At 39.5% G+C, this 18,423-nt stretch overlaps 1 protein-coding gene across 1 annotated transcript in view; it reads right to left on the bottom strand.

Moving 5' to 3' along the window:
- LOC126251849 (condensin complex subunit 3) overlaps positions 1 to 18,423 on the bottom strand; it is a 217,772-nt gene that overhangs the window by 106,124 nt on the left and 93,225 nt on the right. Inside the window, exon 10 of the mRNA XM_049952524.1 lies at positions 10,697 to 10,858. Within this exon, the coding sequence (XP_049808481.1) occupies positions 10,697 to 10,858 (162 nt within the window). The remainder of the gene's footprint in view (positions 1 to 10,696; positions 10,859 to 18,423) is intronic.

Here is an 18,423-nt window from a genome sequence, read left to right as displayed (position 1 = left end):
TGTAGATGTAGAAGAGTCTGTACAATAATCGTCAGAACATGTGGGTAGCCCTAATTATTGCATCAACATCCTGTTTGCAAGAATACCATTTAGATAAGATGCTTCCAAGAGATATGAAAAGAGATCAACCCATTCCAGTGTTGTGTCTAAGATGGAGATATTTAACACAAAAAGTGTTAATCCTGGGGCAGGTTGCAGCAGTAAAATGATTTTTCTCGCCATTGATTTTTTTTATATTGTGTAGTTCTGTTACCTGGGTAATCTGAGTACATCTTTGTGAATGAACTCTTGCCAGATGGAAGAGATTTCCATCAAAATGAAACGGTCCCCACGCCTTGGTTGTTCAAAGGCAATTAGTAATAATGAGTACATGTTCAGCACATGGATCAAGGAGCAAAACACTATTGGCACTGCAGTTGCCAAGTCCTTGTGTCCCCATCACTCTGCTGCATAACTCACATCCTTTACTTTACCAACTCTGCTCTTGAAATCATTAAGTGGTAACAGAGCCCCCAAGGTGCACACAAAATGTGTTTTATAAATTAATTCCCAGAGAGGGGGATTTTGGGGGGGTGGGGGCATCCCTTCCAGAAGATAGCAATATCTATAGTCATTCAGCTAAGGTCATGGGTGATAAGCACTATTGTTCTCTCTGGCCTGCTTGTGTTTTTCAAATCAATTAAGATGCAACACCTTAGGTTCCTATTATCAGATTTCTGGTAACCTATGTCTTTCAATAACACAAAGGGTGACCCAATGGATGTGGCTTCCCAGCTGGTTGACAGTGTGACTACCGATGGTTAGTCCACAGTTTCTAGGGCCTTCCTAAATTAAGGAAGGCAGTGATGATCCTACACAGACCTGCCCAAACACAGTTGCAGCACTGAATTCCTAAGTCTTCACAAGGTCTCAGAAAGACAATTTTCATACATCTGTTGCCTAAATGCAGAAGAAAGAAAATCCCAATAATTCCAGATGTGAGGAGGAAAACTGTGTCAAGAAGCTAAGAAGCTCCTGATAAATTAATGGTGAGCAGGATATTGGGTGGAGGGGCACATACCACAATGATGACTTCTCTTTCCTCTCAGCTGAGCTATATACCACCAAGAGAAGTAGTTTAACTGCAGTTTTTAAATATCAATAGTTCATATGGATAATATTCATATAATTATCATACTTTGAGACACCAAGTATTTTAAAATTTTTGATTTGTAAAACCCAGTATAATTAAATTTTAATACTACTTTAAAAGTGCAGAATTCCCCGAGATTTTCAGAAATTCCTGAAATTCCTTGAGATTTCCCTGGTTTTTCCAAGTAAGATTTAATTACCTGAGAATTCCAGGTTTGCCAGACGAATCGCCAGTCTGATGATATACTAACTAATTAATATGCAGTACTGTGAGACTGCTATCAGATTCCTGATGGGGTAGCTATCTTGAGACCCAAAAACTTTATTTTATTTCAATATTCTCTTCAGAAATTCATTTAACTAAATATGTGGACAGTTAAAAAGAACACACACAGATCTCAGAATTTATAACTTACTATTTCCTACATCCATTGCATCCACATTCTAATTTTGTTTGTTGTAACTGATAGGTGGTTGTTAAGCTGCAGGAAGATCCAGATCAAAATCTTAACAACTGGCAGGGCACTCTACAGTGGATATTACTCCAGCAATTGCAATGACAGTTACACTTCAACCACTATCTTGAGGGAAACTCTCCTACTGAATGTGATCAGACAGGACATCACTTAATATTTAAAATACTGTGAACAGGGAAGAAATTAAAAAGCCGAGATGTTGCCCATAAAGATCCTCTTGTAGAGTTGTCCAAGAATAGTATGCACCCAAGTAGGATCACAGTTCTCCACACAGCAATAAAAAAATGTTGGAAAGCTGAGGTTTGTTGTGTAACTGCCCCCACCAGGAAAGGACGATATTATCGGCAGTAAAATGATATGTCTCAAACCTACAATGAAAGCATCTCGAGTCATCCGGATTCTGAGAGAGTCTAGGTATATTGCCTATGCAGCTAGTAAATGCTACATTAGTGGAACTATTAAGGTAGGTACATTCTTTTGCAGTTAGCTATAGGGATTTAAAAGAGCAGCTCTTCATAAGTCAGAAAATTTTATTGTCAATAACATAAAATTGAGAAAACAGCAGCAGAATTTACTAATTCTCCCTCCAGGCACCACAGCATGCTGTAATGGGCCTATAATGATATATGCTGTGTCATGAGTAAGACAACACAGAATCGTGGAGGAGAAAAGGCAGTGTTACGTTTGTTGGCAGAACAAAAGTCCCAACCACCACTCCCAGTGAGCACTCTGTGGGGCTGGAAAGCTGTTTTCTGACTGACAGTGGCGATATTTTTTGCTACTGCCTGGGATGTGTCCTGTGGGTTGGTAGCGAGCATTCCACATAACGTGTAGGAAAGTATTGTGATAGTTTTGGCAGCTGTAAGATGCAATGACATAAAATGGACAGTAGAATGAACTTTCTTAAAGTTCTGTAGAAGATAGAGAGGAATGAGCATAGCACCATTAACAAAGACCCAAGTCATTGTTACACAAAATGAACGAGCTTTAATTCCAACAGAAGTAAACAGTTATTACTAGACCAAAGACAAAAAACTTTAAGCAGCAAATGTAAAAATTCCTGTCTTCAGCTAGACGACAAATTAACTTGGACAGAATACATCAGTAAAATCAGTCACAAATTAAATTTGTATCGCTATGCTTTAAAGAAATTTGTTGAAATAGATAGGGCTTTCAAAATGTTTTACTCTGCACATTACCACCCCCATTATACTATATGGAATAAAAATATGGAGGAGTTGTGTAAGTAAATAAATACTTAATGATACATTCCACGTGGGAAAAATATATCTAAAAACAAAGAAGATGTGACTTACCAAACGAAAGCGCTGGCAGGTCGATAGACACACAAACAAACAAACATACACACAAAATTCTAGCTTTCGCAACCAACGGTTGCTTCGTCAGGAAAGAGGGAAGGAGAGGGAAAGACAAAAGGATGTGTGTTTTAAGGGAGAGGGTAAGGAGTCATTCCAATCCCGGAAGCGGAAAGACTTACCTTAGGGGGAAAAAAGGACGGGTATACACTCGCGCGCGCACACACACATATCCATCCACACATATACAGACACAAGCAGACATATTCAAAGACAAAGAGTTTGGGCAGAGATGTCAGTCGAGGCGGAAGTGCAGAGGCAAAGATGTTGTTGAATGACAGGTGAGGTATGAGTGGCGGCAACTTGAAATTAGCGGAGATTGAGGCCTGGTGGGTAACGGGAAGAGAGGATATATTGAAGAGCAAGTTCCCATACTCCGGAGTTCAGATAGGTTGGTGTTAGTGGGACTTCTTGTTGAATGACAGGTGAGGTATGAGTGGCGGCAACTTGAAATTAGCGGAGATTGAGGCCTGATAGGTAACGGGAAGAGAGGATATATTGAAGAGCATACCACTCATACCTCACTAACACCAACCTATGCGAACTCCGGAGATGGGAACTTGCTCTTCAATATATCCTCTCTTCCCATTACCCACCAGGCCTCAATCTCCGCTAATTTCAAGTTGCCGCCACTCATACCTCAACTGTCATTCAACAACATCTTTGCCTCTGCACTTCCGCCTTGACTGATATCTCTGCCCAAACTCTTTGTCTTTGAATATGTCTGCTTGTGTCTGTATATGTGTGGACGGATACGTGTGTGTGTGCGCGAGTGTATACCCGTCCTTTTTTCCCCCCTAAGGTAAGTCTTTCCGCTCCCGGGATTGGAATGACTCCTTACCCTCTCCCTTAAAACCCACATCCTTTCGTCTTTCCCTCTCCTTCCCTCTTTCCTGATGAAGCAACCGTTGGTTGCGAAAGCTAGAATTTTGTGTGTATGTTTGTGTGTCTATCGACCTGCCAGCGCTTTCGTTTGGTAAGTCACATCTTCTTTGTTTTTAGATAAATAAATACTTACTTTTAAAAAAAGTGGGCTAGCAATGTAACGACCAATGTGAGAATGAAGAAATCCACCTTGTCACACATGGGTTTCAACATTGTTTCGGTATTAATGGGTGGGCTGGTATTATCCATGGTCACCAGATTGGTCCGTATATTCTACCTCCTTTTCTAACGGCCACAGCTATTTGGCCTTCCTGCAGGATGTACTGGTGCAGCATTTGGAGGATTTGGCACTGTATGTCTGTCAGATGATGTGGTTACAGCATCATGTTGTGCAAACCCACTTTTCACGCGACGTCCATTAGCACCTACACCAAACATTCGGACACAGATGGATAGCTCATGGTGGGTAGATTTGTTGGCCACCAAGATTATGTGATTTAGCACCTCTGGGCTTTTTCTGTAGGGCTATATGAAGAGTATTGTTTATGAGACTCCTATGGAGTTGCAGGATGATCTCCTTGCCCATGTAGTTGTTGCATTGGAGGTCATTCGTGACACTCCAGGACTTTTGGAGTATGTGTATGAACACTGTCTGTAGGTACACTTTGTGCAATGAAACTCGTGGACGGCACTTTGAGCCTATGTACTGATCAGCCAGAACATTATGATCACTGACCTACTGTCAAAATGAAGCCATAGTATCAGTGAGCATGATGTTCATGTGTAGAATGGGGAAGGCACATGATTTGTCTGAGTTTAACTGAGGGCAGATTGTGATGTCCCGGAGACTCAACTTGAGCATTTCGGAAACTGCACGACTTTTTGGGTATTTGAGGAGTGCGGTGGTGAGTGTCTTCAACACATGGCGAAACCCAGGCGAAATCACATCCAGACATCATAGGGTAGGTGGCCACCCCCCCATTACAGGTGTCTGACGTTATAGACTGGGCAGACTGGTAAAACAGAACAGGTGGTGAACTGTGACGGAACTAACATAACACTTAATGCTAGGCAGAGTGAAAATGTATACACACAGCGCAAAGAACACTCCTAATGATGGATCTTCACAGCTGATGACCCATGAATGTGCCGAAGTTAACAACAAATTGGCAACTATGACCGAAATGGACATGTGAGCAATGGCACTGGACACTGGCACAGTGGCAGAGCATTATATGGTCTGATGAATCCCAACACCTCCTTCATCATACCGATGGAAGGGTGTGAATCCATTGTCTTCCAGAGGAACAGCTCCTTGACACTTGTACTGTGGGATGGTGACAAGATGGCAGCGGCTGCATTATGCTATGGGGAACATTCACATGCACATCCATGGGTCTAGTGGACCTCGTCTAAGGCACCATGACAGCCAAGGAATATCGTAACCTGGTTGCAGACCATGCACATCCCTTCATGACAGTCACCAGCTTCTTTCGAGACACTTCTTCGTTATTTTATAGATAATTGCATCATCTGCAAAAAGTCTGAAGTTACTATTAATACTGTCTGGAAGGTCATTAACATAAACAGGAACAGAAAGGATCCAAACACATGTCCCTGGGGTACACCAGAATTTACTTCTACATCTTTGGATGGCTCTCCATCTACAACAACATGCTGCATCCTCCCAACCAAAAAGTCATAAATCCAGTCACAAATTTCACTTGGTAATCCATGTGATTGTACTTTTGACAATAAGTACAGGTTTGGTACGGAATTAAATATTTTTCAGAAATCAAGAAATACTGCATCTACCTGCTTGTCTTGATCCAAAGCTTCCAGTATGTCATGATAGAAAACTATGTATTGTTTCACATGATAGATCCACACTGGCTGGCATGGAGGTCATTCTGTTAGAAAAACCTCATTATGTTTGAGCTCAGAATATGTTCCTAAGTTCTAAAAGTATTGATCTCTCAATTACTGTATGATCGTGTTGTGGATCACTTCTACTACCCTCCTTGAAGATGGGTATGACCTGTGCTTTCTTCCAACTACTGCCACTTTTTTTTTTAAGGATCTACGACAGATTATAGTTAGAAGATGGGCTAACTCAGCTGCAAATTCAATATAGACTGATAGGGATTTCATTGGGCCCTGGAGATTTGTTCAATGTTAACAATGTCAGCTGCCTCTCCACACCATTGACATTAATACTTATTTCTCTCATATTTTCAGTGGTACAAAGATAAAACTGGGGTTGGAAACAGAGGTAAGCATTTCAGCTTAAGCTTTGCTATCCTCAGTTTCAGTTCCTGCCTCATTCGCTTGGGACTGGACATTAACTTTGGTGCTACTAACAGCATTTACATGCAGCCAGAATTGCTTTTGGTTTTGTGAAAGATCATTTGACAATATTTTACTACGGTACTCCCTGAAGGCTCCATGCACTGCCCTCTCGACAACCAAATGTGTTTCATTCAGCATATCTCCAGCTATTATGCAGTAGTCTCAGTTTCTTTACAGTGACTGTATACCAGGGAAGGTCCCTCCCATTATGAACTGTTGTACTGGGTACATACCAACCCAGTGCCTGGTCAACTATTTTTCAAACATGAGCCAGAGAGAGAGAGAGAGAGAGAGAGAGAGAGAGAGAGAGAGAGAGAGAGAGAGAGACACTTGAATAACTAAGCTGAACCTCAGTAAGTGCTGAGGCAACATCCTTGTGGGTACATTAGTACTAAATTGCAAAAATATGAAGCAAATGTCATTGTATTTTATTGTGTACTAGTTGTACTTGGCCATGCTTTGCAGTAGCTCAGTCTGCTTAAATGGAAAAGAAAGAAAAGAGAAAGAACACATTTCTAATATGTATTTATATAAATACATATTTAAAATATACAATAGCAAAATATTGTCAGCAAACAGGAAAGTTGTATCTATGAATTTGCAATAACAATAAACAACACTCAAGATCAGAGAAAGGGGGAAAGAGGAAATGGGCAGAGGGGTAGGAGGAAATGGACATAGAAAATGGAAAGGAAGAGATGGACAGAGAGAAGGGGCAGGAGCACGTGAAGACAGGGTCTGACGATGGTGGTGGTGGACAGAGAATGGGGATCAGATTGAACAGACACAGGAGAGTAGAACGTATATCCAATTTCTACACTTATATCTAGAAACAAATATGCTGTAACTTACCAAACGAAAGCGTTGGTATGTTGATAGAGACAAAAAACACACACAAACACATACACAAATTACAAGCTTTCGCAACCCGCGGTTGCTTCATCAGGAAAGAGGGAAGGAGAGGGAAAGACGAAAGGATGTGGGTTGTGTTTCGTCTTTCCCTCTCATTCCCTCTTTCCTGATGAAGCAACCAACATAAGTTACAGCATCTTTGTTTCTGGATATATTTTTCCCATGTGGAATGTTTCCCTCTATTATATTCATATCATAAATTTCTACAAATATTAAAAATGTGTGCTTTCTTTTTATTTTTCTTTCCATTTAAGCAGACAACCACGGCAAAGTGTGGCTGAGTACAGTTAGTTCACTTTAAAACAAAATGCCATTTGCTTTCTACTGTTGCATTTAGTTCCAAGCTACTCACAAGGTTTCCTCAGCACTTACTGAGGTTTAACTTATTCGAGCATCACTAACTCTGTCTCCCTCTCTGTCAGTCTGTCTCTACTTATAGTACACTCATTTAAGTAAGAGTCTCACCAGTAATATTCACAGTAGCTATATTCATTGCTTTACATGGCATCAAAATTATAAATTTAGTAGATATTCTTAAAAAATAAGGAACAGACCTCATAACACGGTACATTACTCATCATTAATAAACAGACCTCCACATTTTAACAGTGCAAAGTACTTTTGTTATCAGAGATATACGTCCAGAATTCTACTATACTATTACTTCTGTATCAAATTTCCAGTCTCGCCACTGTGTGGTAATGGCCATAAATTCGGAAGGGGAACTGGGGATTGGGTCAATATAATTTTGCTAACTTATATTTTAGAGCCAGTAATGGGGGATAGGGGGAAGGGAGGTTGTTACATCACGGCATCAGCATTACCGAATGTCTGGGCATCTCTTATCATTGTCTGATACATCTCAATGCAGTGACAGATGCATCAGTATGAAGCATTGATTAACCTACTCAATGTTTTTTACTTTTCCCTTTTTGCCACCTGTCACATTTAGATTTTGTCCATGCCAAATTTATTTATTTGTTTATTTCCATTAACCACTACACAACCAGGATACAGATTGCCAGGTTTAAATACCAGTCCAGCACACATCTTCACTTGCTGCCACCGATTCCGCAAGAAGTCCTGATGCAGCCACCCTCCCCCTTCAATTTATATAACTGAATAAATACTGCAACTGAACTGTACAAAGAACATTGTGTTAACAATGATAGGACTTGTTTTAGAACTGACAAATCAGAAAGAACAAAACCATTCAAACAACTCTTACATCTACCATATCTTGAGTGAAGTTGTTACTTGAAAGTGAAAATTCATAGCAAGTCAGAAACATTGACATTCATAACAACTTTCTGCTGGGTAAGGATATGACAAATGGTTCAAATGGCTCTAAGCACTATGGGACTTAACATCTGAGGTCATCAGTCCCCTAAACTTAGAACTACTGAAGCCTAACTAACCCAAGGACATCACACACATCCATGCCCAAGGCAGGATTCGAACCTACAACTGTAGCAGCAGCAACAGCGCGGTTCCGGCCTGAAGTACCTAGAACCGCTTGGCCACAGCGGCTGGCGAGTATATGACCAGTGACTTGGGTTTATACTCAGCATTGTAGCACATATGCATTGTACCATGACAAACACTGGTTATTGTTATCTGAAAGACACAGATCAGAGAGGAATTTAATTCATTTATGCTATTTAAAGAAAAGATCTCTCTCTGTTGAAATCACAATACTTTACATTCACTCAAGTAATTCCAAGAATATCTGTGCAAGGGGAATAGTTTCATGTGCAACACCAGCTACCTGACTGCTTCAGAGAATGTTGTCGTTTCACATACTTTTTGCTACTGAACAAAGAAGCTGCAGGTGCTTTTCAGTAAGCCATGATGTACACCAAGTGCACAAACTCCTAGCAAAGAACAGACTGTTAAAGGTATGAGCATAAGGAATAAGTTCACAGATATGTGAATGGCTTGAAGACTTCTTCAATAATAGAACCCACTATGTTGTCCTAGACAGCGAGTGTTCATCAGGGACACGGCTATCATTATTTGACAGACAGAATGGGCAGCAATCTGCAGTTGTTTGCTGATAAAGCCATAGTTTATGGTAAGGTGTCGAAGTTGAGTGAGAGTGACTGTAGAAAGGAAGATACAAGGCGACTTATACAAAATTTCCAGTTGGTGTGATGAATGGCAGGTAGCCCTAAATGTGGAAAAATTTAAGTAAATGCTAATGAGTAGGAAGAAGAAACCTGTAATGTTCAGATACAGTATTACCAGCATCCTGTTTGACACAGTCAAGTCATTTAAATATCTGGGCACAACACTGCAAAGCAATATGAGGTGGAACGAGCCAAAGCAATATGAGGTGGAACGAGCGTGTTAAAACTGAGGTAAGGAAGGCAAATGGTCGACTTTGGTTTATTGGGAGAATTTTAGGAAAGAGTGGTTCACCTGTAAAGGAGACCAAATATAGGACACTGGTGTGACCTATTCTTGAGTACCGCTCAAGTGTTTGGGATCCGCACCAGGTCAGACTGAAGGAAGACATTCAAAATGGTTCAAATGGCTCTGAGCACTATGGGACTCAACTGCTGAGGTTATTAGTCCCCTAGAACTTAGAACTAGTTAAACCTAACTAACCTAAGGACATTACAAACATCCATGCCCGAGGCAGGATTCGAACCTGCGACCGTAGCGGTCTTGCGGATCCAGACTGCAGCGCCTTTAACCGCACGGCCACTTCGGCCGGCAAGGAAGACATTGAAGCAATTCAGAGGCAGGCTGCTGAATTTGTTACTGGTAGGTACAAACAGCACAATTGTTACAGAGATGCTTCAGGATCTCAAATGGGGATCCCTGGAGGGAAGGTGACACTACTGAGAAAATTTAGAGAACCAGTATTTGAAGCTGACTGCCAAACAATTCTACTGCCAACAACATACACTGCATTTAAGGACCATGACTATAAGATAGAAAAAATTAGGGTTCATACGGAGGCCTACAGACAGTTGTTTGTCCCTCACTCTGTTTGCAAGTGGAACAGGAGGGGCAATGACAAGCAGTGGTACAGCGTACCCTCCGCCACACACCATAAGGTGGCTTGCGGAGTATCTACGTAGATGTTTATGTAGACGCATGTCAAACGAACACTGTACTGCAAGCGGCTCATACCGTCTTTATTTTTGTGAGAGTGGTCCTATTTTGTACTACTATGGCGGTGTCAACTGGTGTATTCAAGGTCCAGCTTACATTTTTTGTTTTATGACAGATGGATTATATATCCAGTTACTGTTGCGTCCACTTTCCATTTTATATGGCTATATGACAGATGGGTTTCATATCCAGCTACTTTTACACCTCAAAAGGGTGAAATGCATCATTGACAATAAATAATTTCACAACCAAGACTGTTTTTCTTTTATAAAAATATTACGTTAAAATAAATTACAACTGCCTGATCCGCATGTGGAGAATAGTGTAAACACTTGGTACTCTAGCACTTTCACGAACTAAAAACAAAGTACTGTCTGCAACTCTCATAGTAATGTAGAAATATAAATTAGTGTTTTTCATTACATCATATACAGTGGTGCTCACCTCTTGAGTCGGTACATCAGGTTGTGATGTAAGTTCAGCTATTCTTTTCTCTAATGCCTGTATCTCTGGTTTCATAGCTTCAGCTTCCATGAAATCCTGTCTCTTGATTGCCTCTTCTTGAATTTCCCGTTGCTCATAAAGTTTAACACACAGTTCTGCTCTCTGTGGAAATAATCAGTAGTAGTAGTAGTAGTAGTAGTAGTAGTAGTAGTACCAAGCAATTATCAATGAAATGAGTAATGCAATAAGTAGCCATCTGAGTAAACTCCCAATATTTAGTTTAAAAGTAGAGAGTAAATTACACACATTAATACAGTACTCATTACAAGCAAAGTAAACTAAAGTGATTAATATGACATCCAAACACAGGTGTATCATTGTTGCGAGGGAGCACGCACACACACACACACACACACACACACACACACACACACACACACACGAGAGGAGAGAAAAGGGGGAGGACTGCATAACTGTCACTGTGTCACAACGATACTGAAATTGAGTACACAGTTAACTTTAGTCACTCAAGTATTACTAAGCTGAGAGACTGGCCTATCTATAGCCAATTGTCAATTCCAAGAAAGCTATGATCAATGAAAATTTAAGAATAAACTATTACTGCTATGTTCAATGTTGAAAAATTATCTTGACCAGTATTCACATTTTGACAGTAATAATGTTTGGAATTTTGTACCCATTCACACAAGTGACAACATAGTATGAAACAAAAATTGTGTGAAAACTTTGTTGTTACAAAGTCATGGGAACTCCCACTATTTTATTCATCCGTGATCACAGTCTTCCTTCCAGACAAAGCAAGTTATAGTATTTCAGCAGATAATTCTGATCAATTCTCAGCACCTACTTTAAAAGTAAACTCAACATGTAAGCATAAGACAGCATATTGTTAAGGGATTATATAATGATGCTTTCGACACATTATTCATGAAAACCTCAAAAATAGAAAAGTACAGAAAACTTAACTACAATAGCCATATTAACAATCATCATGCCAGAATATATATGGTGATCCTCAGTGTCATCTGCTAAATGTGCAGTATTTTATGAAGTATGTAGAGATTATTACTTAAATAACAGATACAAAGTTCATTACGAGTTTGTTAATTTAGTGTGAAAGTGCACAGAAGTCATCAACAATCTTCCAATGGGAGACCTAGTGTAAGTCACAAAGCGCTATTTGTTTGGCTTGAATCTCATGAGGCAAGAATTATATAAGGTAATATGTATTCAGAGAGGTGCCAAAAATCCCCCCCCTCCCCCATCCAACATACTGTGTACCATGAATAGAAAGAGGGGCATGGGGATGATGTTTCTAATTCACCATACAGCACCACACAGAGAACACAAGTACATATATTTTGGTAAGTGATTTTTTTTTTAAAGCTGAGAAGTTTCTTTTTTATTAATAATAAATTAACAAATAAAAAAAAGAGTGAAGAAGAATTAAGAAAAATGCTTTATCACTTAGTTATCCACTTATGATGCACAAGGTGTCATAAGGTAACAATCTCTTTAATCTCTCGAATTATATGTACATATTTTCTAATCATACACTTTAATAAATTACCATCTCTTTCTAACAGAAAATGACTATTCAGCTGTTTGTCCCCTCAATTACTTACCTTTTAGAAGTCTGTTTAAGTCTCTACTTTTGAACTAACTATAGTGCATTCTTTTAATTAAAAGTAATTGTTCTACACTCAGTTGCGCAAACTAGAGCAATCTCTGGCAGCCCCATCACCTAAATACAACTACACTATTTAAAAATTTTCCTTTCTATTTCTTCACAGTAATTAACTTAGCAGCATATCTGTAATGAGCCATATTTTCCTTCTAATAGTTGCTTGTTCAAATTTCAAGTTACAAATCAGAATACTGGGGTTTGGATTCAACAGCTGCTTGGGCTTTTTATGTCCCATGCATTAGCATAGAATTAAAACATAATAGGTTTCTGCACCCCGTAACAGTCCCGGCCACCAAAGCAATTCTTTGCAGTACAGGGAAATGCAACCCAGGTCCTCTGCGTGATAGTCAGCCACACTGACCATTCAGCTACTGAGGTGGAAATTTTATTTATGTTGGATCTTCTTTTATTTATTTTTTTTTAACTATCCAAAAAAGACCCATTTCACTTTATCTCTATTTTCATCTGTTTTCTGATAAAATTCCCAATTACTCTACAACACTTACGAACAACGTAAACATGAACTTCTTAATAATGTTAGTATTTCATGCAAAAACATACTTTCTAAACCTCAAAAAGAGTCTCAAGTACTCTTAAATATACTTCGATATTTACCAATACATTTGATTCAATTTGTCAATGACAACATGTATTTGTTGTAATCTTCAGTGGGATCGTAACAGAATGATGCACCTGCAAAACCCTAAGCATTGCTTTTTCTGCTCTGCACTTCCCATACACTGTTCTGTTCACACACTTGTGAGTGTAGTCTTTCTCAAACACTATTTCACTCATTGTTAGTCTACTTACTTAATTTTGTAATCTTGTTTCTTTAGCAGTTTCTCCATGAATGCTTGCTGAATGTCTCACTCGAGCCTCTTCTCTAGTTTCTTCTCGTGGTTCGTCTGTTAAGTTTTATCTCAATCTATTCATTCTCTTTGGTTATGAAGCTGAACATGCTTCTTGCTCCTCATATGTTTCATTTCATTGCTGTTCTTTTTGTTTCCTTCTTTTCAGTTCATGACTTGCAAGATTCTTCCTCTATCATATTTCAGCATCCTGTTAAATTTAAAATCCCTACTCTATTCTGTAACCACTCTCTATAGCACTATTAATTATTACTGTAATATAGCTATGACAGCCGAATTACTACTACTTCTTGTTACAGGTTCACCTTTGAAATTTGAATTGAGCTGCATGGCACACGACGTCTAACATTTATACTTCGGTGTAAGAATACTCTAGAAATTCTAGTACTTACTACAACAATTCTAGAAATCTGCACTGCACAGATCAAACCTGGAACTGGTCCAATTTTTGTTTTCTTTAATACCATCAAACACCTTTCTTCGTAACTGTGGGACATCTATTACCAAGCAGTGATATTTATATTACATAAACAATGCAAATAGTTTTATGGTGAATTCATAGATGTCACCAAATCTAATGTCACAAGTAGCTGCCCTCTTTAGACATCCATATCTTCATAAGTAACCTGTGCAGTTCAAAAACAAAAACTCCTTCACGGATGGGAGATGGAGGTTACTACATCAAGTGACCTCCAGGGGGCTGCAAAATTTGCTTGTGAGGTTTTGCAGCACGCACAGACACACCACACTTACTTTTACTATATACGATTATTATTATTATTATTATTATGAGCAGTCACATCACTACAACGAAGAGAAAGAGGCATTGTTGACTCATTGTCTTTAATCTACAATTTTTGGCACTTAAACTCACTGAATTACAAACTACTAAAATACAATGGATCTACTGACTCCATAGTTTTAACCAGTCTTGAGCTCTGTAATTCACAACCAGTCACAAATCCTGCCAAATAGCTCTTTTAAATGACACTGTATTTGCCTTTACCTACTACCATTTTCATTTTATTGTTGAAATTTCAGTAGTTTGGCCATTCTCATGCATTTACGAGTCTTAATACAAGTATCAAGAACAATGTAGTATGAGATTAACAGTACATACAATCAATTTTGCAGTTTGTTAACACTCATATTCTTAAAAGATTTTTGACATGCAGGCTGATGCTAGGTAGGGACAACACCGTGAAACGTATACTAATCAATGAACAAACAGTCAGTAGAGCATTATCAATAATGACACTGTCTTATGTAGTGTATTTTTGAGATGATTATGTATATCATAACAGGTTTACACATCTAAAGTGTGGACTTGTAACACATTAGAGTAGATACCCGAGACAACCAAGATAATTTTTATTTCTGATGTCTGTTAGTTCACTGTGGAGACACTGTGGTCATTCTTTGAAGACGCTAATACCTCAATTTTGTCTATATCGTCGATTAATCTGCCCTATATAGTATCTTGATAAATTCCTCAATGCTGCTGGTGTTATGATTGTAGTTTTGTAGTGTGCACTAAATGAGAATTTACAGTTCTTGCTTATTTTTGAGTGCTCTCTGAACCTGACAGAAAAGCATCTAGCAATTTGCTCCACATATAAACTTTCACATTCAACACATTTGATTTTTTTACATTCCTGATTGTGTAAATGGTTTTGTTTTGTGGGTGGTGTGCCTGGCTACTGTACCCATTTTCTTCAGCTGTTATTCGTGCAGGACAATGTTAGTTTAGTCATGAAGCCATGAACTCACACTCCATCCAGCTTAAATCCTGGACTTTAGTGGGGCAGCACGACAGAGCAGAGTGGAGCTGTCGCTGAGCTGCTTTGTCTATTCGGTACAAAAATTTGACTGTCATGCATCTCATAGCTTTATTCGTCAGCTTCAAAATGAACTGCTTATCATTTCGTTAATAGCCATATTATTGTGATACCTCAAAATTAATTAAACTACTGCAACAAAGTCGAATAGTTTGCAAAGAAGAATAGAGGTCACTATGAATTTCCATTTGATGCACGTTAAGGTCATACGTTGACGCATACCAAATGTAGTTAACATACTGAACTACTCTTTAAACTTCGGATGGCATCCATAACTCATTCCACTCTGTAGAAAATTGACTGTATATATCACACTCCATTCAGCTCATCTGCCCAGACAATAAAGCATCATCATCATCATCATCATCATCATCATCATCATTTAAGACTGATTATGCCTTTCAGCGTTCAGTCTGGAGCATAGTCCCCCTTATAAAATTCCTCCATGATCCCCTATTCAGTGCTAACATTGGTGCCTCTTCTGATGTTAAACCTATTACTTCAAAATCATTCTTAACCGAATCCAGGTACCTTCTCCTTGGTCTGCCCCAACTCCTCCTACCCTCTACTGCTGAACCCATGAGTCTCTTGGGTAACCTTGCTTCTCCCATGCGTGTAACATGACCCCACCATCTAAGCCTGACTGCTGCATCTATAGAGTTCATTCCCAGTTTTTCTTTGATTTCCTCATTGTGGGCACCCTCCTGCCATTGTTCCCATCTACTAGTACCTGCAATCATCCTAGTTACTTTCATATCCGTAACCTCAACCTTGTTGATAAGGTAACCTGAATCCACCCAGCTTTCGCTCCCATACAACAAAGTTGGTCGAAAGATTGAACGGTGCACAGATAACTTAGTCTTGGTACTGACTTCCTTCTTGCAGAAGAGAGTAGATCGTAGCTGAGCGCTCACTGCATTAGCTTTGCTACACCTCGCTTCCAGTTCTTTCACTATGTTGCCATCCTATGAGAATATGCATCCTAAGTACTTGAAACCATCCACCTGTTCTAGCTTTGTTCCTCCTATTTGGCACTCAATCCGTTTATATCTCTTTCCCACTGACATTACTTTCGTTTTGGAGATGCTAATCTTCATACCATAGTCCTTACATTTCTGATCTAGCTCTGAAATATTACTTTGCAAACTTTCAATCGAATCTGCCATCACAACTAAGTCACCCGCATATGCAAGACTGCTTATTTTGTGTTCACATATCTTAATCTCACCCAGCCAGTCTATTGTTTTCAACATATGATCCATAAATAATATGAACAACAGTGGAGACAGGTTGCAGCCTTATCTTACCCCTGAAACTACTCTGAACCATGAACTCAATTTACCGTCAACTCTAACTGCTGCCTGACTATCCATGTAAAGACCTTTAATTGCTTGCAAAAGTTTGCCTCCTATTCCATAATCTCATAGAACAGACAATAACTTCCTCCTAGGAACCCGGTCATATGCCTTTTCTAGATCTATAAAGCATAGATACAGTTCCCTGTTCCACTCATAGCACTTCTCCATTATTTGCCGTGAGCTAAAGATCTGGTCCTGACAACCTCCAAGAGGCCTAAACCCACACTGATTTTCATCCAATTGGTCCTCAACTAATACTCGCACTTTCCTTTCAACAATACCTGAGAAGATTTTACCCACAACGCTGATTAAAGAAATACCTCTGTAGTTGTTACAATCTTTTCTGTTTCCATTTTTAAAGATTGGTGTGATTACTGCTTTTGTCCAGTCTGATGGAACCTGTCCCGACTCGCAGGCCATTTCAATTATACTGTGTAGCCATTTAAGACCTGACATTCCACTGTATTTGATGAGTTCCGACTTCATTTCATCCACCCCAGCTGCTTTATTGCACTGCAATCTATTGACCATTTTCTCCACTTCCTCAAATGTGATCCTATTTCCATCATCATTCCTATCCCATTGTACCTCGAAATCTGAAACATTACTGATCGTATTTTCACCTACATTGAGCAACTCTTCAAAACATTCCCTCCATCTGGCCAAGCAATCCACAGGATTCACCAGCAGTTTTCCTGACCTGTCCAAAATACTTGTCATTTCCTTCTTACCTCCCTTTCGAAGACTGCTAATTACACTCCAGAATGGTTTTCCAGCAGCTTGACCCAAAGTCTCCAACCTGTTTCCAAAGTCTTCCCAAGATTTCTTCTTGGATGCAGCAATTATCTGTTTGGCTTTGTTTCTTTCTTCAACATAACTTTCTCTGTCTACCTGAGTTCTATTATGTAGCCATTTTTGATACGCCTTCTTTTTCCTTTTACAGGCTGCCTTGACTGTGTCATTCCACCAAGCTGTTTGCTTCATCCTACTTTTACACACTACTGTTCCAAGACATTCTTTAGCCACTTCTAGTACTGCGTCCCTGTACCTTGTCCATTCCTTTTCCAATGACTGTAATTGACTACATTCAACTAACTGGTACCTTTCTGACATCATTGTTATGTACTTGTGCCTGATATCCTTATCCTGAAGTTTCTCCACTCTTATCCTCCTACATATCGACTGACCTCCTGCACTTTCGGCCTCACAATCCCTATCTCACTGCAGATTAAATAATGATCAGTGTCATCAAAGAATCCCCTGAATACACGTGTGTCCCTCACAGCCTTCCTGAATTCCTGATCTGTTATTATATAGTCAATGACATCTGGTTCCCCTGCCTTCCCAAGTATACCGGTGAATGTTCGTATGTTTAAAAAAGGAGTTTGTGATTACTAAGCCCATACTGGCACAGAAATCCAAGAGTTGTTTCCCGTTCCTGTTGGCCTCCATATCCTCTCCAAATTTACCCATAACCTTTTCATAGCCTTCTGTTCGATTTCCAATCCTGGCATTAAAATAACCCATGAGCAGAACACTGTCCTTGTCCTTTACTCTAACAACTATATCACTGAGTGCCTCATAAAAACTATCCATCTTATCTTGATCTGTCCCTTCACAGTGCGAATATGCTGACACAATCCTAATTTTCTTGCTAGACACTGTCAAATCTATCCACATCAGTCGTTCGTTTACATACCTTATTGCAACTACGCTGGGTTCCATTTCTTTCCTGATGTAAAGCCCTACACCCCATTGTGCTATTCCTGCTTTGACTCCTGACAGGTAGACCTTGTATTCTACCACTTCCTCTTCTTTCTCACCCCTTACCCGAATGTCACTAACAGCTAAAACGTCCAGCCCCATCTTACTTGCAGCCTCTGGCAGCTCTACCTTCTTCCCAGAGTAGCCCCCATTGATATTAATAGCTCCCCATCTCATTACCATTTGTTTG

Source organism: Schistocerca nitens, chromosome 4 (assembly GCF_023898315.1).
Source record: "Schistocerca nitens isolate TAMUIC-IGC-003100 chromosome 4, iqSchNite1.1, whole genome shotgun sequence".
NCBI lineage: Eukaryota > Metazoa > Arthropoda > Insecta > Orthoptera > Acrididae > Schistocerca > Schistocerca nitens.
This window is presented reverse-complemented; position numbering and strand designations above follow the sequence as displayed.